This window comes from Hyaena hyaena, unplaced genomic scaffold (genome assembly GCF_003009895.1).
Source record: "Hyaena hyaena isolate Hyena2069 unplaced genomic scaffold, ASM300989v1 scaffold_952, whole genome shotgun sequence".
NCBI lineage: Eukaryota > Metazoa > Chordata > Mammalia > Carnivora > Hyaenidae > Hyaena > Hyaena hyaena.
This window is the reverse complement of record NW_024081587.1, coordinates 223894-244963: the sequence shown is the minus strand read 5'-3', so window position 1 is coordinate 244963 and position 21070 is coordinate 223894. Positions and strand designations below refer to the sequence as shown.

The 21070-nt window shown below is 36.6% G+C and overlaps 1 protein-coding gene across 2 annotated transcripts in view; it reads right to left on the bottom strand.

Moving 5' to 3' along the window:
- Nucleotides 1-986: 986 nt before the first annotated feature.
- The window catches only part of BCKDHB (branched chain keto acid dehydrogenase E1 subunit beta), a 213642-nt gene continuing 193558 nt past the window's right edge, over nt 987-21070 (bottom strand). For both annotated transcript variants that reach the window (XM_039221167.1, XM_039221169.1), the window contains exons 10-11: nt 3020-3168; nt 987-1217 (exon numbers count right to left, since the gene is read on the bottom strand). In XM_039221167.1, the coding sequence (XP_039077098.1) occupies nt 3028-3168 (141 nt within the window). In that variant the 3' untranslated portion in view covers nt 987-1217; nt 3020-3027. The remainder of the gene's footprint in view (nt 1218-3019; nt 3169-21070) is intronic.

The following is a 21070-nucleotide window of genomic DNA, read 5'->3' as shown; positions in this document are numbered from 1 at the left end:
TTTAAACCAAGCACAGGGCTTTATTTCTACCCTAACCAGTGCTCTGGTTCTTTGTTTCAGCCCATTGCTATATAGAATCTACAATAAATAAAGTGCCTTTAATTTACGTCCAAGTTTCTGGCTATCTACAAATATATCACTGAAGATTTCTGTATCCTCCAAATATATCTGATAAAAATGAATGGAACGCAACTTTTTAAATTGTAGTTTTAAAGTAAAATAAACATTTGTAATCCTAAGAAAATATCTATTATCTTTACAGAGAAAGGAAAATGCTATAGGAACCCCATTTCTCTGATTTTTAGGGAGGTGGATCTTTCTGCTGGAACTGGTGAGAACAGACTCTTCTGTTCTCTTCTTCTGGAATCTAGGGAAGGGGTGTCAGACCTACTGGCACCACCGTGAGGGCCAGGCACCCAGAGAAGGAGTGTTCAGCTAAGGGATTCTTGAGGCTGTTCAGGCCTGTCTCAAACTATGATGAAGGACAGAGTGAGAGATGAGGGGCCCTGGCAATGGCCCCAACACAGAGGTTCCCTCTTGCCAGAGCATTTGTTGTTTTGCTTTTCATCTACATAATAATAGCAAGGGCATGGAAAAAGATACTTGCTTTGCAACGCCATGGCAAAAAAAAAATATGCAACTCTATCAAAAGCTTGGCAATTTTATAACAAAAATGGGCTCATGCTGTCCAGCTCCCACAGTTGCAAGAGAGGAAGTAAGGATGATCCTGCCCCACCAGGTTCTGGAGAAAAAGTGAATATGTCCATCAGTGGATCTTATTGAGACAAGAGAAAAGGATGAGGAAAAATACTCCAGAAGTTTCATACATACAACCATCTTAACCACAAAGAACTATACTAAATATAATGAAGTTGGAAATCAGCATTTCTAAACATTTCACTTTCATTCAGATTGAATTAACAAGTAATCTATTACTCTGACTAAAATTCTTTTAACTAATGAAAAAACCAGAAGGACACATGACCTGAGGACAATCTGATTTTGCTTTATTGAATATTATCCCACACCCAATATTTACAGATGTAATTAAATGGAATTTATAAGACTACCAAGTGGAACATTTAAAAAAGTTAATCTGAGACACTCTTAGTGGAAATCATCAACTCGTACGTGTTAATACGATAGCTAATTTAAAATTTTCAGCCAATATCCAAGGTGATTCAGTTCATTAAAACTCTTTTCAAGAAGAGAGAAGTCTGAGGAAATAAAAAAAATGTTAAGAAAAATATTTCCATATATCACGATCTTCCAGTTTTCCTGTAAGAGAAATTCAGTAACAATTATAGACATTCTGGCCACCATGAACTAAACATAGATTTCTTAATGGCATGACTATTTTCCTCAATGCCCTATTTAGCTTTAAGCACAGAAAAACGATCTCTTCTGTCATGTTTTCTTGATAAGCTTAAATATTGTTTTATGTTTAAAAAGAAATATATATCCAAATTTAAATCAGCACCTAAATACGACGGGCACACATTATCATTACCTTGATTCTGCATTACAGATAGACCATGGGAGGAACAGGACAGAAAACAAAGATGGCGCTCCTCTAACGAGCCATCAGTGTGACTTCCTGTAGAGGCCAGTTGCTTTCATAGACATTAAGAGGATACCAGATACACAGAATCTACTATTGTCTGAAAGAACACCAGGGATATGTCGCTTAAGGACCTAAACTTACATCTGCAGTAGTGTCAAAATAGAACTGCAAAGAATGTGGGGATTGAAGTGGCAGATGGGGGGGCATTGTTTTCTCTATCTGTAGAATTTAAAGGTATCCCCTCTGCTTTTTACATGAGCTTGGTTTACTCCTCATACACAGAATGCAAGAATTAACAGAATTTCTTATCTTGAAGAAGTATGGGCTTACGTTACTACACAGCCTGTTCCTCTTTTGCTTAGAACGATAGCGGTTCTTCAAAATGTATTACTATTACTATTTTTTTAGACAATCTAGATATTAAAATGTAACTATCACATGTTAATATTCAAATATTAAATGTAAAATTAAATCCTATCTATGCATTTCAAAAATGCCAAGGTAAAATAAAGCAGCATATCAGTGATAGCAACTTTTATATTAAAGCCCTGAAAATGAAACAATTTTTAATGGTATTCATTTTTACTAGAATAATACTGCCGAAGGGATAGATAAGGATGGCATGGAAAATCATAATGAATATATATCATTTATTATCCACAATTAAAAAGATTCACTTGAGGGCACCTGGGTGGCTCAGTCGATTGTCAGAATCTTGACTCCGGCTCAGGTCATGATCTAATAGTTCATGGGTTCAAGCACCATGTCAGGCTCTGTGCTGATAGTGCAGAGCCTGCTTGGGATTCTCTCTCTTTTCCTCTCTCTCTACCCTCCTCACCCCCTCTCTCAAAATAAGTAAATAAACTTTAAAGAAGCCAAAACATTCACTTGTCAAAAAGGAATCTGAAATGGTGGTGGTGCTGGATACTTTTTTTTTTTTCAAGTAAAAACTTCCCTATACACAATAAATAGGTCTCCTGTTCAACAAGCCTATTTTTAGGTAACACAAATGCAAATTTCATGTAATGGATTATCGTATAGTTTAATTCACTGGAGTCCAAATTAATGGTGCTTGAAGGACAAATTTTAAACAACAGAAATTAACCCTATTCATGAACAGTTTAAATAGCTGATAAAAATACACAAAAATGAGGGTAAAGTTGGAACAGTGGAGTGAGGTACATTTGCAATCAAACCATGGCACAGAGCATCTCCCTCTTCATTGATTACTCAATGTTAATATGTGCACACATGTGTTTTATAGATATCAGACAATACGTACACTTGATGTGTTTCTATTCAATGTAAATATACCACTGTGAATTTGATTTGTTTTCTTAAAACCCACATTTTGTTCTGGAAATTGCCAACACATTGATGACCATTGGCTTTGGTTAATAGTACATTCATGGGAGTGACATATGGTGGCTTTCTCAAAATGCAGGGCAGACTTACCAATATGGTCAATAGTTGATCATTTTTCGAAGGGCATCATAGCACTTCCATTTGTCTGGGATGTAGAATGGCTCAAAAATGTGAGGGAACGGTGTGTCATACCCACATACTCTTGATATAGGAGCCTCTAGGTTGAGAAAACACTCTTCCTGCAGAGAAGAATACAGATAGTTAACTTCAAGAATATTCTCTTATTCACAGAGACGAAATATTCCCACTTAGAATACAGTTTTATACAAGGGCATTAAAATAATTAAGTCTCTTTTAATGTAGAAAAAAGTTTAAAAATAAAGTAACAAACAGCATGTTTGGCATGATCCCAATTTTACTTAAAATGTTTTCATATATGCATTTGCATTTATGCCTGCATATATGTCTATTGTTTAAGTCTAATTGGGATTATACCAAACATGTTGTCCTACAAATACAAGTGTAAGGCATGACAAAATCATAGCACAATGCTCATAGGAAACTCTGCGGCTTGAAAGTAGTGATGACATATGTCTTTTCTTGCTTCCTGTATTTTTAAAGTTGTGTGTGTACAATGGACATGTATTACTTTCATAATCCATGTTTGTAATTGTTCTACACAGTCAGACTGAACTTAGCTGTGTCTGGCTCCTCCCATGGCCAGGTATTTGTAGATGCCAATGGTCCCCTGCCCAATTCACTGGCCAAGCCCATCACTCTGCCTGACTGATGTGTGCTCATCTCTCAAATATCATCTTAGGAGTTATCTCTACTGGGAAGCCTTCCTTGCTGGCACTTCCCCAACCCTGCACCACTGATAAGAGAGGGGCTTCTGCCCTGAGCTCTCCCAGAACAGAACTCAGCAAGATCAGCAAGTTGCCCAATTATCTGTCTTTCCTGAGAGACAATGAACTCCATGAGGCTGGAGCTCTGGTTCAAAAATGTAAAATCCCAACCACAGAAGAATCCTGTAGGACGTTATCCTCAGGGGAAAAAAGCTATTCAGGTGGCAAATTGATATTTAAAAACAAAATTTTTAGAGAGCTTAAAAAATCTGAAGAGAAATATATGATTAAACTATTCCTATGAAACTGATATTAATGCTACTATTCACAGCTATTTATTTATTGTATATTGAGGTATTTATTCACATACCTCAAATAAAATCTTAGGTGTTTTCTGAATGTTGCCAGAAGGGGGGGGGGGGTGGATGTGCTGGGAAAAATGGGTGAGAGGGAGATACAGGCCTCCAGTTAGAGAATGAGGTAAGTCATGGGAGTAAAATGCAAAGCATAAGGAATACAGTTAATGATATAGTAATAGCAATGTAATGGGACAGGTAGCAGTCACACTTGTGGTGAACACAGCATGATGTATAAACTTGTCAAATTACTAAGTTGTACACCTGAAACAGATGTAGCACCGTGTGTCAACTACACTAAAACAAAACAAAACAGCAACAAAACAGACCTTTCAGGTTTCTTATACATCTACATTCTATATTACCTTGCTTTACAAAGGACTGAGGTCCACCTTTCCTTACATATTTCACTTAAGTGCATTTTATTTTTTTGCTTCTTAACACAATGCTTTATTTTTTTAAAGCTTTTATTTAAATTCCAGTTAACATAACATAATATTAGTTCCAGCTGTACACTACAGTGATTCAACACTTCTGTACAATACCCAGAGCTCATCACAACCCTCCTTAATCCCCATCATCTACTTCACCCATCCCCCACCCACTGACCCATCTGGTAACCATCAGCTTGTTCTCTGTAGTTAAGAGTCTGTTTCTTAATCTGCCTCTCTCCCTTATTTTGTTTCTTAGTTTCTACATATCACTGAAATCATATGGTATTTGTCTTTCTCTGGCTAACTTATTTCACTTAGCATAATACTCCCTAGCTCCATCCACATCATTGCAAATGACAAGATTTCATTCCTTTTTATGGCTGAGCAATATTCCATTCTGTGTGTGTGAATGTGTATGTGTACATATGATATTAAAAATATTTTTAAGCACACACACACTCTCACACACACACACACACACACATATGCATGCTACCATATATGTATACACCACATCTTTTTTATCCATTCATTGGTCAATGGACATTTGGGCTATTTCCATAGTTGGCTATTGTATTATTTTAACATTTTCATTTGAGCAGAAAGTTTTACATGAAGGAATCATGATACTTCATGTTCAATACCCAATCTCTATGGATATTTCTTCAAGTGACAAACACATCAAGGCAGAAAGGGCCTGGGAACAGAACAAAGTAGTATCAAAGAGATCCAACTGGCCATTTACAGACCTCACTCTGCCCCTATAACCACTGTGGTTTATAGTATCAAACACCAAATAAGTCCTAGTTTTTGCTCGCAACAGGAAATCGTCATTAACAACTTGAGAACACTACATACATATGAGGCTTAAAGAGTAACCTAAGAAATTCCACTAGTAATATGCTAAAAAAAAAAGACAGGATTGTTCCTTGATTGCAACAAGTAATTTTAAAGGGATTTAAATCTTGGTGTGGGATTAACTCAGTTTTATTATTTTAATTATAAAACTGAGTTAAAACTGAGTTAAAACGGGCTTTTTTCCCATCTTCCCTGAACACAGTACTCTTCATAAACTATCCATGGTCAAACTGCAAAGTATGGAAAATCGAAAGTAAAACATTTCATTAAATGCCCTTGACTTTACACCTGCTATAAAATACTATTCTTTCAAAGTTGGGAAGCTGGGCTACAATAGACCAATCTGCCAGTATTTGTGAAAATGACTCCTTTTAACACAATGACTAACATCGTCAAACTTTTTTTTTTTTTTTTCAAATAGCAATGCTCCTAATTCCTCAAGACTGTTAGAACCACTCTTTACAAGATACATCTGTGTGTTTGCATGGGCACAGAAATAGGTCTGAAAGGTAACACCTCAACTATAACCAGTGGTCATCCTCTGAGGCAAGAGGTGAGAAAGGACTCTCTAATTCATCCTTTATATGTATTGTTTTTATGAAAGTATTATGTTTGTAATTAAATGACACTCACATACAAGAGTAAAGAATCACCTTCTTGTGTGAATAAAAGTTACTATTTTATGTTTTGTAACTTTATACGTAGCATATCCTTAATTTGGAAACAACTATTGTACATTAAGTAGAACTAAAGGATTATAAAGTACTGTATATAAATACATAAAAAATTTTTTTAAATTACACAAGATAATAGAAGGAAAGATAACAGAGGACTATGATTCAATTTTTATAAGGATAGGCCCTAACCAATTGAAACAGTTTGAAATTTTAATGCTTTGCTAACTAATGTAATATTAAAGAGATTTAAGTTATTCCTTTCATGGACTTGTGTTAAAATTTCTTTCAAAGAGATTGGAAATAAGATGTCTGGGTCAAGCAGCTTCACAGAGTGACTGCCTACTGACTGGGTTCATATACAAATGATTTATGTGTGGCTATATGTTTCTTTGGGCAATCACCAAAACAGGGTTTTGTTCAACCTGTGTTTTCATACAGCAACTATACTCACACATACACTTACAAAAAATATTTGAATTTCATCAGATTTGTAGATCAATATACCAGATTAATCCTCCAGAAATCATATCTGTATTATATACCATATTATGACACCATAATTATAGTAACCATGTGCCCTGAATTTCCAAGAAGGTCCAGATTAATTGTATTCTTCTTTTCCACTGGTTGTATAAGTACACTCATATTTTAAAACTGATTATTTTCTTGGGGCACCTGGATGGCTCAGTTGGTTAAGCAGCCACTTCTTGATTTCAGCTCAGATCATGATCTCACAGTTCATGGGATGGATTCCCACACTGGACTCCATGCTGGGTGTGAAGCCTGTTTCAGATTCTCTCTCTTCTTTCTCTCTCTCTCTCTCTTTCTCTCTCTCTCTCTCTCTCTCTCTTTCCCTCTCTCCCTCCCCACTCAGCCCCTCTCCCATTCACACACACAAAATACATACATAAAATAAATAAATAAATTATTTTTAAAAATAAACAAAAACTCTGATGATTTTTTTATTCAAAAATAGTAAGCCACATAAAATTAAGAAGAAATAATTACCTAACCCACAGAGTTGTGAGAATTACAGGTCATGTCCAGCACAGGGGCTAACATGGGAAGCATCAGTTTCTGGTCTCTCTCCTTGGAGAGCTTGTATGTGGATCAGCTCAGTCCACATGGGACAATTACAGATGTGACTGTGAGGGTGCAAAGTAGTTACAGTGTAATATGTAACCAGGGACCTCAAGAGAGAACCCAGACAAGTGCCATGAGAAACTTTTCTCCAGCCATTCATGGTCCTAAGTTTTACCATGGATCCAGTGAGAAGGAGTGTATGTCAACCCTGAAGCAATTGCCCAGTTACACCTACATACATTTTGTTGCAGTGTGTGCTTTCACATAAGCAGTCAGGTGCTTTAAAGGGAAACAGAAATTCCTTCCAAAAGACCGTTGTGTGAAATTCTAGTATATGGTATTCAAAATTTACTTCTTGAGTGTCTGTCATTATGAGAATTTTCTTTCTAAAATATGGTAACAATAGGTAACAATATCCAGGTGGCTTACTCAGTTAAACATCTGCTCAACTTTGGCTCAGGTCATGATCTCGTGGTTCATGAGTTCAAGCCCTTCATGAGGCTCCGTGCTGAGCATGAGCCTACTTGGGTTCTCCCCTTCCCTCTCTCTCTGCCCCTCCCCTGCTCGTGCTCTATCTCAAAACAAAACAAAACAAAAACAAAACATCACACCTTTAAAATAAAATAAAATGTTAATAAAAGTAACTAGTACTAATGATGTAGCAGGAATGGTACTTAATGAATTATATTTTATCTCTGACAAATCTATGAGGTAGGTATTATATTCCATTTCACAGATAAGGAAATCAAGGTGAAAGAACTTGTCCAAGGTCAAATAGCTACATACATAGGCAATTAAGATTCCAACTGGACTATAAAGCCCGTGTTCCTAGTCACTCTTCTGCAAAGTGACTATTGAGGATAGTAATAACCAGATAGATAGATAGATAGATAGATAGATAGATAGATAGATAGATGATAGATAGATAGATAAAATAGGAATAAAGAAGAATGGTAAAATAGAAAGCAGGCTGGAAGGAAGGTTTTAGAACAGAGCCTCAAGAGGCACAACGGGTCAAATTCAGTCTAAGAAGCCTCTTTCGTATATATATAAGGAAGGTAGAGGCTAAGACATGGGAAGCACTTGAAAAGCACACACTTAAGCCTAAAAGTCACACATAGAGCAATAAACAGATGGTCCTGGGTATCAGCAACCTCCTCAGTGATCCCAAATTATTTAAATCAGCATAACTCAAATTGTTTATATATTAGCTATCTGGGTTGCTATGTATATTATAACCAGAAAAGGAAGCAGACAAATCTAACAATTCTAAATCATAAAAACCATAGACACGAACGAAAAACATCTTTGTCTCTTTTCCTTAACAAAACAAAATTTTAAGTATGTTGTTGAGATTGCAGAGGAGAGAGATCCTGCCTATCTTTTAGCAGGTAAGAGAGAGCAAGTAAAAATTAGTTAAAATTGAATCCATTGTTGTTTTAAGAAAAATAAAATTAGCAATAGGTTTCTAAAAATTAAGTGTACTGCATTCAGTCCTGTGTTTTAGTGACTATAACATAGATTATATGGTATGTGTATGTAAATATGAACATATTAGGGCTTTCATGGGATCTTGCAAAATCTTTCAACACTCAACCTCATCTTCCCATTACAGTTTTAAGTACATCAACCATAGCTTCTCCTATCACAATGTCACAGGAGCTATAGCACTGAAATCAGTCACAGACATTCCACATTGTGGCTTCAGTCACTCTTGCCACAAATGTCTTCATTGTTTTTATGGCAACGCTGTATAATATAATTGATACAGCATGGAATTTGGAATTCTCTTTGAAGGGAATCTTTGTTTTCCTATGATTTCACTTCTTCGAGCCTCTGTTTACTCAATAGCAAATTAGAGGTATCGAAAAATACTATATTATCCTATTGTTTTGTAACTCTATTGTTACTTTGCCTATTTGCCTCTCTAGCAGCATATGAAGAGTACCTGGTTTCAAGCTTGACACATCAGAGCTTTCAGTAATTGCTAGGTTGTTGTTTCCCTCTTAAGATTTTCTAAGTTATAATAAACACAAGGTATTTGAAATGATAGATCAAATCATCAACAAAGAGAAGATTCTGGTACACAGAACAGTCAACACTGAGAAGTAATAGCACTGTACCTGAACGGCTGTCCTTTATTGGAGACTTACTAAGCCTTAAAAAATGTACGAAAATACCAAAAATAACGAAGTGCTATGTGAGGAAGGAGGGTGGAAATCACTGAGGTTATGAGAGAATCAGGCTACATTCAGGCTTCAAGGAAAGAAAGGGTCCGGTGCTGCCCCCTGGTGGGAGTCAGGGAATGTGGACACAAATTGCCAGTTCCTGGGGCTGGAATGACAGATTGTATGGCTAGATAAGAAAAGTCAAGAGCTCTGGAAATGGTTAAAAAATCTACCCTCCTCCCCCAAAAGAACATAATTTCCCACCAGGGCTACTATAGAAAAGTAGGCTGTCAGTTAGCTACTGGATGGTTACAAGTAAAAAGGCCCAACCTAACTGAATATAATCAAGACATATAAAGACCACTCAGTATCATTTAATTTATTTCTAAAGTAACCATTTGGTTTTTGCTTTTTAGTTCAAGGCAATCTCAGGCTCGATTTCTTTCTAGGAACAATTTTGAATAATTTTTATTCAGCTCTTCTAATGACAGAAAGTTGGATACAGCCTATCGTGTAAGACCGCATACGATCTTTAGTTGAAAAGTTGTGAAGAAAAGTTAAAAGTGAGATAAGAAAACCTCAGAATTTTTTTTATATGTTCCTAATTTCTTATAGCTACTATAGGCTGTTTAAATTACTTAAATTTTCATGAGAAACTAATTTTTCTACATTTAATGGAAAGTCAGAAAGGCAGGATCCTGTAATGAAAAACACATCACAAGTCAAAATATGCATGCATTGCCTATAGGATTACCTGATAAATCAAGATTTTATGTTCCTCCTCGGAACAATGAGAAACATTAGTTCACAACTTAATTTCAAAGTAATAGCTCAGAAAATTGATTTTTAAATTATTTTGCAAACAAAAATCTTGCAAATATATCACATAATCATTATTATACTACCAATAACTCATTTAAACTATGAGAATATATTTTCTTTCCAAGAGGGGGCTAGGATGGGGGTAAATTAAGTTATAAATGTAACAAGCACCAAACAAGATATAGATCATAGAGTTATCTTTTCTTCTCTAGGAGAAAAAAAATAATACACAGTTTTAAATGATTTGTGGATGTGCTTAGTTTTCAACCTGAATTCTAAAACCATTAGTCCTAATTTAGTTAAACTTTTAAATTAACAAAACAATAGAGATTTTGTTCTTCTAAGTTCAATTAGTAGTTAGGGGTCATAATGAGCAGTGCAAGAGTTAAACTCTAAAAAATATGAAAAATACCTGAATATACCAAATGATGTAAACTTGAGAACTATAAAGTCAATGAACTTACAGACTTAAGTTGATTAGTCTTATCTATGTAAGGCTAGACATCAACCAGCCTCCCAGTACTATTAGAGAATATTTGTTTTAAATTTGACTTAAATCTACCATCAAAACTTGCCCATAGCCAAAACATGAGCTTTAGCAGATGAGAAAAAAATGATTCTAGTGTCTTGAATCACACTTCCTTAGCAAATGAGTCACAGAAACCTGTGAAGGCACTATGCCAGCAACTCCAAATTAATTTCATTACTGAATTAAATGAATACCACTTTTACTAATGTAAAATATTATTTTTCACTTAAACTAATGGCTTAAATAGTATGTATCATGTTTTTAAAATACAGCTTGGAAGACATATTAAGCTGTACCAATTTTCTACAGTAACACAGACCTATAAAATTAAATCTTCAGATAGCACAGTCCCTAATCTGCCCTCAAACATTAGAGCTACGTTTATTTTATGTATCTAATACAATCTGCACCAAGATGCATTCAACAAACACTTGTTGATTTGAAGTCTTTTAAAACAGTTGAACCAGTGCAAAACTAAAACAGTATATGGGTAATATAATTTTATCTAGCTTTCTATAACACCTGAAAACATTATAATCTGTCCCAAGCTATTTCAGCAAAGCTTCTCTGTAAAATCATAACCTTGACTAAATTAAAAGCTGAGATCTCTATTACTTAACTTCACTGAAATGTCTTCCTTCTGTATCTGAGGACTTTAAAAACAAAACCCCATTTCTTCCTCTTGAATGCAAATTACTGGCAATCTGGTACAATTTTTGTTTTCTATGGTTTCTTTAGTAAAAGAATGGAGCTGAATTCTAAATTAGGATTTTCATTTAAATTCAAATTTCATTTTTAAAATGGATGCTAATTTTCTGAAGTTAGAAATATTATTTCTGAACTAAGTGGGTTTCCCTGAATACAGTCTAACTACCTAAAACAAAGTTGGAGTATCATATTAAAACCTGCACAGAAATGATTCATGGCTCAAATTCTGTAATCGTTAGGATATAAACATGTTAATATAAAATTATCTATGAATCTCAATATATTACCTTTAGAAACTAAAGTAGAACACATTTTAAAATCAAAATGTAACATTAAAATCAACAATTTATTATATTAAAGGTATTGCTTTTGTTTCTCAGACCGATGGCTTTTATAAGTTTTACTGTTTTAAAATCAGAAAATAAGTGAAAGTAAGTGATATCTCATGTCTACAATTTCTCATGTCTTCTAAAACCACTTTTTAAGAAAGTACATAGTGTTCATTATGGCCTAGGGACTGAACTGCTTTATAAATATTAACTCATTTTGTTTTTCATAAAAACTAAATTAGCAACCACAAAGGTAAACTAGCACCCCATCCAAACCACTTTGGTTTTCCAGGTAAAACCGGTAAAGGTTTGGTTCTGTTTCCCAACTTTGCCCCAGATACAGTCTTGCTGCACGGCACCTTCACCTGACGAGCATGGTGAAAAACAGCAGCTAAAACGGTCATTTCTCCATTAAGACTTCCTGCAAAGAAACATCGAGCTTATTTGCAGCAGTCAGTCTGTTTCGTTCTGAGGCTTTAATAGTTCAAAATCTAAAGTTAAGATTCTTTTCAGATATATTATGTGCAGATATAAATGTGCAGACATGCAAAGTATACCGCAGCTATAATGCTTTTGTTAAAACAATTCCTATTCAATAGAGAGGGGGAAAAAGGCAATGCTCTCAAATTTCCACAGACGCTGAAGCTTCTCAAATTTTATAGTTCTGAATTCTTCCCTATAGAAGAAAGCATCGGCAGCAGCAAAGTTTGAAAGTGGAATTTCCTGAGAATGTGGGTGCATAATGATAAACATAAGCGACTGCAGCACTGGGTCATCTCATGAACAAACCGCTCTCTCTGTCAGGTAGGATTCTTGCTTTTGTTTGGCAGCAGGAAACCTCAAATACTCCTAGAAAGCAACTTTTGATGATTTTACAAAGCATTCAGTTTTTCTGATTGTCTTTACCATAAAATTATTACTATAGCATTCTACTACTACCAAGTGGTGCTCAGAAGGCAGAAATCAATCCTTGGTGAAAGCAATCTAAAGATTCCTTTGTCTCATGACACAGAAAACAGATTCTTTTAGAATTTGGGAAACTGAACCCGCACTAGGAAAATTTCTATTAGAATTTGTCACTGGCCCAATTTTGCAACCTGTTTTTAAGTTTTGAGACTAATCATAAAATGAAACTACTAGCCCCTGTTTGGCACCATCTTTCTAAAAAGTTTGAGAAGCTGGATAAAGAAATGATGGCTACAATATTTGCTATTCTATGAATGAGCTCTTGTTACAATATAAAGTTGTGTGTGTGTGTGTGTGTGTGTGTGTGTGTGTGTTACTGCTTTTTCCTTCTCTATAAATATGTCAAATTTCTAGTTTATGTTTTAGTTTATGTTTAAATGCTAAAGCAACTTGCTAAATGTAAAAAACAAAAAGGCAAGGAAAAGGGAAAAATCAATTTTATTTTATCTACAGAATTCCCAAAGACGTGCCAATGTTTTCACTGAAATTAAACACACTTTATTTATTTTTTGAAGTTAATCTTGGGTGTCATAGGGACATAGCCTTTAAGGTGGATTTTGCTGAAGGAATAAATTAGCCCAAGTCATTTTTCAGCAATTTAATTCTGGTCACCAGATCACTAGAATTTTACTAAGAAAAGCAGAGCAGAAATAAATGTTCTCAGGCTATCATCAATTATTAGGGAGAGGTAGTCAAAAATGTGTTAATTGGATCCCAGCAGTAGCAGCCCTCTCAAAGTTTAATAACTGAACAAATTAACAAAGCAAACAAGTTTTTGGCAGGAGTCTCTGACCTAAGTAAGAAAAGGCTTGTTAGGGCTCTCATTATTTACATGCAGATGACTTTTGCTAATACGATGAGTTTAACCTTTTCATTAAAACAAATCTAGCACTTGTAATTGTTGTCTGCATTCAATTAAAATAAAATGCAGAATCCAAAATATATTTTCCTCTTTACTGTATTTACAGATCTATGTTTCTATCTTTAAAGTTGGTTAATATTTCTTACAAAGAAGCTTTTCAGATTAAATGTCTATTTATTTGTGTATATACATTTTCAGAATTTTAAGAATCAAGAGATATTCCAGAATGAGGGAAAAATATACATACTTCCTTTTTTTTCCTCTATAAATTGGGTAAATTGTATGTGGATGAGATGAACCCAATTCTCACAAAGACTATATTGCATGCTCACTGTGGACAAACTCTAATAAGCCTGATAAAACTACAGATGTACTAGTGAAAGGTGGTTAGTAACTGGGACTTGGTTTTGGATAATTTCATAGTCAAGTGCAAAAATATAGTATTAAAAATGCCAAAGGTACTGTTTTTAGATGAACTCAGTTTATGTAGTTTCTGTAAAAGGGTGATGTTCACACAGTTTATTTAGATGGACCAAAGCATTGACTTACTATTTTTTTTATCTACCTACTTGAGGCTGAACTCTATAAAAATTCAATCAGGTCCCTTAATGAGGAATCAGGCTAACGTACATAGGATGGATTCCCCCACAGAGATCACAGGCGTTTCCCTACTGGTCATATACACCAGAGAATGATGTGCATAAGCACACATGGACACAAATAATTCTGTGAGTAATCAACACATCCTCGTGAATATCCCAAGAAACAACATGGAGGCTTACAGGAAAAGAAATGTATTTGTCCATACGTCTATCACATAGGAAAAAAGAATATGTACATACGTACATAGAACAAAAAGCCCAGACATTAACTAAATAGTAACCAAAGAGATGTTCATGTTTAATAATAATCAAGTACAATTATTTACGTAGTCTCAATCCTTTCAACAACTCTGTCAAAGTGAACGGCAGCTGCCAGAGGTTAAGTGAAGTGGCCAACATCATACAGGTGCACACAGTTCTGCTGGTATTTGAACCAGCTCCCCTGCTTACTCTTGGGTGTCCTGCACGGGGCTTTAGATTTAGAAGTGGGCAAGAGAATACTGCTTGGATATAGGGCAAAATTTGTATTTAGTGCTCTCATTATACCTGTGAAAGAGAAACTAGTGGAATTATCTACTTGTTTATGCCAAGTCTGATCTATCGATCTATCTATCTATCTATCTATCTATCTATCTATCTATCTATCTATCTATCTATCTATAACTCTCAAAGAAAGCTTATCAGTAGTATAGAGTCTTGGGTGGCGGTGGTCGTTAGGAAGAGACGGGTCTCTAGAGTTAGAGCGGGTTAAGCTCAGATTTATTTGTTTGGCTTCTTTTAGATACTTGTTGGGGAGACGCTGGGAAAAGGAGGGGAAGGAAGGACGTGAGTAGATCTCGTTTCTACTACTGGTTTGATTGAGTGCAGGCCACGAACTGCCACTGTGAGTTCTGAAACTGATTTTGAATTCTGAGGAAAACACCTGAATGTCCCACCAATGGTAGGCTGAAAGCTTAAAGTTTCTTTTACTGTAAGGGTAAAGATACTAATTTAAGTGCTTCATCAGGAAATGAAACTCGCTTCCTTTCATTTCCTTATCTGTGGGAAAATCGAGATTCAACTTAAGTAGCTAGGTGATTTGATAAGAATGTGACGACTTTTTGATAGATTGGAAAAATAGCCTAAATACACATAGGTTTACAAGTTTTGCCCTTGCCTTAACTTAAATTGGAATATGAAATTTAATCCTCCCCTTGCAGTAAATATTTTATAGCTATTCTCCAAGGTTAACTCACTTAGTAGAGCTCTAAAAGTACAGAAGAAAATTCCTGGAGTATTTAAAGAAATGTCTTTTGAGAATAAAATTAAATTCTTTCTTTTTTGCAATTAATACAATAAACAACAAATAAGACATTGCAATTAAATTAATCTGAGATATTAGAGTGTAAATTTAAGTGCGGTATGGGGTCTCCCTGTCTCAGACTGTACTCACTGGCTTCAATTAGTGGTTTCTGGCACAGGCTCCACAACTGGCACCGGGGTGTTTATTAAATAGCTGTGGGCTCTCATTATAGGTGTAAAGCTCGTTGCACACACGAGGGCCACCAAGTGGACATGGCTGTGTGCGGACGGGCCCATCCCCTCTCATGGAAACAGACAGGTCCCAGCTGTCTGGGACAAGAACTCCAGACATCCCAGAGAAAATATCACATTTAAAAGCTCAATTAAAAAATTATATATATGTATATAATATATCTGAGTTATGATGCATTAAAATTTCATCATTTTCAATTCCCAGTCCCCTGAATGTGCATGCTTATATGTCTGACATAACAAATCACCAATCCACAAGGATTTTCCTTAGGTTTCCTCAAATGCTAATTGTGTAGCAAATCTAATTAAGTGTGTATGATTCACTTCAGCAGTAGGTACTTCAGTTACTTCAGAATTGCCAAAGGGGATCTGAAATGTCTATTCTCCCTCCAAAACAATCATGCTACACGCCAAACTGATAACCATTAAACACAGCTGCAGAGCAAATGTGCAGTCTTGGTCCTGTAAATACAGTGTTCACACATCAATCTGCCCTGTGAGCAATTTCGGATTCAGAACTACCGATTACAGGTTTATGTTACTGTTAAATGAGTATTGTATAGGAGTATTTTCGCCCAGCACAGCTTGAACAGATTTCTATATGCCGTGAGAGTTTCCTCCACCTACAAATACTCACGGAAACTCTGAAAAGCCCAAACAGTGATAAATACATTTGATCAGCATCTTGTTGAACTGGTTTTCAAGCTCTATTCCTCACGTGAGAAAAGTCAAAGTTGCTGTGTGTCTTTGAGAATGTACTTATGGAAGAGTTAACGTGCAATATAGTTAACCTCAGTCCTGAGGAAAATCACATATGCTGTGTTTATTATAAATGCTTTTCTTTTAGCTACAGTCAGTAATTATGCAAAACAAATCTATGGACAAATCTGAGTTTACAGAAATTAAACTATTTTTATTTCAGTAACTCAAATAATTTCCATGGAGGGGAATTCTTTTCAGAGGGGCTCTCCAAACTGGGTGGGTTGCCGGATGCTTCAGGCCATGACCGCATTCCCTCCTGAGGCTTAGTTAGATCACCATGGCAACTGCCCTTACCCTATCAATAAGCAACAGCTCCGAACACTGATATCCTTGAAGAAAGGGTTTCCCTTTTCTGTGGCCATAACAATATGAACTAGTTTCAAGACTGAAATATCCCACTCTTCATGCAAAACAAGCAACACATTTGCTGACTGAATTCACTAGAATTCGTCTTTGCAAATAAATGCAAAACTAGTGAAATCAGCCACTGTACCCCAGTTTAGTTTCAAAACAAGGTAAAATTTGTCACATAAGTAATTTAAGGATGTTGCAGCTGGAATGCGTGATGTGCAGAGGTCCAGGCAGAAGAATAAAATGAATCTCCAGAGAGCAAATGACATATCGGACGCAAAACTTTCAAGAAAACAACATATGCTTCCGCCCAGACTCTTGGACGCTCTTAAAAGAGGCACACATTTGAAGAGCTGCACTTCTTATCTGTGGTTATTTCCAGATACGTAATTATTACTGTGCAGGGTAGCAAATAAGCTGATTACATTTATTAAATTAAATAACATCTCCCTCCTATTTAAGGAGATGAATGTTTGCCAGCTTTGTCTTCACTGATTCAAGTATCAATCTCTGCATCTGTGCCTCACTGGAGGTGTGCAAAACCACCACCCCAAAGCCTCGTGCACACCGCCCTGCACAGCCCATTGTCTTAGAGGTACGTGCCTGACACGGAGTGGGCCCCAGTAGCTGTTCTCCTTATATTGTTTCACTCTGGGGCATTAACGAGCTTAGTCATTGATGAGGCAAAAAAATCAACCAGCCAGGAATTGGGGTGTGGACATTTTTGCTCCCTAGCAATTACTGAACACTGTTTACTCATCTACCAGACGCCACACTGTTTATTGTGATCATGCCCTCCCCTAGTTAAAAGCTTTTCCTGGCTCCCCAAAGCTTACTCTTTATTTATCCTGATTTCTCTCACAGCCCGGTACAGACATGCACAGGCCCACCTCCATTACGAAGCTTACGCTCACCATTTTAGAACACTGCCTTTACACAAACCTCTCTCTTTGCCAACTTCTGATTTTGCTGTCTCCCGCTAGCTTCACACAGTCCACTTTCCAAAATCAGCTCGAATGCTCTTTTCCAGGAAGCCTCATGACCTTGATGTTGATTTTTTAAAATTCACGTATTCAATCGTTTGTCAACTACTTCAGGGCCTGTTACGCCACTACCTTCATAGAGTTTTATATTCTAGTGGGGGAAATATGTATGAGGACGTGCTAGAAAGGAAGTATGCGGGGGTCTGTGATAGGCAATAATAGGGAGCTAGAGCTCCGAGTTACAGGGAGAGCTCAGGAAGGAGCTTTCTGAGGAGGTGGTATTTGAAAACCATGAGTGACTAGCTCTGTCAAGAACCAGGTAGGAGCATTCCTGCCAGGTCACAGAAGTGCAAAGGCCCAGAGGCAGAAAAGAGCCTGGCGTGATCCAGAGATGGAGAGAAAGCTGGTGGGCCTCTAGCACAGGAAGAGGGGAGAACTCACACGGGAAGAGGAACAATGAGGCAGGACAACCCGATGGCCAGGTGGCCACCAGACCAGCCCTGGCAGGGAGACAGTAACATATGTTTTTGATACTTCACATATCTATATTTTACTGAGTACATGCAAGAGGACCTACAGAGATTTACAAGATTCTCCAGGTAGACCCAGGGTTCACTTGCAGGAAATCAGAAATATCATCAGAGATGGATACTGGACTTGCTGAAAATGAGACACCAAACAACACAGGGACGAGGCTAATAAGTCAAAGCACACAATATAAACAGATTATTGGGGGGGAGGGGAATTTATTCTCCAAATAAATTTTGGGGAAATGATCACTTTGTTCAGTAGAAAACTTTCCTAGGATCAACACTGAAATGCCCATTTCTGAGGGAAATAAAAATAGGGGATTTTAGAATTGGAAGTACTTTACTGTACTTTGTGGCTAACTGGAGTCCCCTCCTGGCAAGTATTCAAATACCTTTTCTCTTCTAGTGATTCAATAGATTTACTACCATATCTAGTTCCTTTACGATAATACCAATTTCCCATTTACTCACTCTACTGACTTCCTCTCCCTATTTCTTATCTCCGCATCTCTCTCAGTGGTATTTTTTTATGGTTATGTATTATAAAGAAAAAGGCTCAAAACGGAAAAACCTAGCAATGCATGAAGATTATATTTTTGTAACTGTTATTTATTGTTCCTTTGGCAAGGATTAGGAATCCATTGCAGATAGAAACAGATTTTCATATGCTCCATCTAGGAGCAGTAGAGAAAAACCTTCCCTCTCATTCATGTGCTTGCTGGGTTTTTGGTTTTTGTTTATTTATTTTGAGAGAGAGAGAGAAAGCACATGCATGTGCAAGCAGGAGAGGGGCAGAGAGAGAGAATCCCGAGCAGGCTCCAGCTGTCAGCACGGAGCCTGACACTGGGCTCGATCTCACAAACCATGAGATCATGACCTGAGCTGAAACCAAGAGTCACATACTTAACCAACTGAGCCACTCAGACACCCATCCTTGCTGGGTTTTCTGTCATCAAAGCCAATTACAATACAGCAAATTCTGAGGCAGTCTCATAATAATGTTGCTACCTAGCAACTTGAGGTAATTGTAAGGTAATATAAAAATGAAGGCAAAATATAATTAGAAAGTTTTCCATGCATTCAATTATACAACGTTGAGGATTTATTCGTTTTTGCTTAGCATTTATTTTAATTCTGATTTATAAAGATTCTGATTTTCTGAAAATTCTATTATTTGGAATTATTAGTTGGAACCTGTTAGAAAGTTTAATTCCAATTAGCTATCTTTTTATTTACTGAAAAAATGTTTTCTTTGTGAAAAAGAATGACAAAACATCTCAACTTCTTTGGTTCTCGGACTAATTACTGTACTAGAAAGTAGAAGACTTGGGTCCTTGTCCTGAATCTGTTATCAACTAGGTAAGTGACAAGACAGTGTGGCTCTAGCTTTTCTTTATCATTCACACTGCCTGCCAGGGTACATTGATCAGCATGATAATAAGGGAAATCGAACTCCAGACACTGAAAGAGTAAATGCCCTTCCTGAATCCCTTTAATAGAAGTCATTCTAGCATACAATGTCTGGCACACAGCAGGCACTCACTCAGTAAAGGTTTACTTGGAAAACTCCAGTTTTCACTTATCTTGACATCTTTCAGACAAGGAGAAAGTCAAGGGCTTGTGAGGCATTTGTGCTTCAATACTGAACGCAGAGGCCAACAAATTCTGAACAGAAAGAATTTCAGGTCTGATTTCTTGACAGAGCTTAGACTCAACGTTGTCAGATGACTATTTTCACACTCAAATGGTAAAAAAAATGATAATAAAATGTTGATGGCCACAGAGCCAAAACAAAACAATCAACAACAAAAAGAAGAAAACAAAAGAAACCCCAAGGACCTTAAGAAATCACAAAATGCTTTTGTTTAAGAGTAAACAGTAGGGCTCCAGTCATGATCTCATGGATTATGGGATGGTTCATGAGATGGAGCCCCAGGCAGGGCTCTGCGCTGACAGCACAGAACCTGCCTGCTTGGGATCTTCTCTTTCCCTCTTTCTCTGCCCCTCCCCTGCTCACACATGCTCATGCGCACTCGATCTCTCTCTCTCTCTCTCTCAAAATGAATAAATAAAATAAAACATTTTTTTAAAAAAAGAATAAACACTGAAAAGGGCTAACTCCATAGTAAGGCGACCAAAAGTACTTACGAGTTGGCCATATCAGTGAAAAAGATCTTATTAACAACATGGGTGGGAAAGACGTCACCAAAGAGAAGTGTCAGAATCTCGTGAACAAGGAGGGCAGAGAGGGTGGGGGAAACACTCTCTCATTTGCAATAAATCCCCAGAAGTTTGACAGTAACTTCTTCGATAATGAAATACAAAAGCACAAATTCCTGAGGTTAAAAGGTAGGAGCATTCCTCAAGGGAAAATCAGAACCTCTAGGACATGGTAAAATATTAGATATTTAGATTTAGCAAATGTAGGCACAGGAAAGACTGGGAGCAAATACTTTCAAATCACTTATCTGGCAGAGGTCTTATATCACAGGATATGTAAACAATTCTCCAAACTCATCAGTAAACAAAGAAATGATCCAGTTAGAAACTGGGCCAAACACAGGAACAGGCATTTCATTAAAGAGGAGATAGATGCCAAATAAGTACATGGAAAAATGTTCAACACATTAGCTACTGGGGAAATGAAAACTAAAACCACAATGAGATATCACTACACTCCTATTGCACCAAAAATAAAGATAGTGACAACACCAAACACTGGTGAGAACGTGAAGATCTCCCA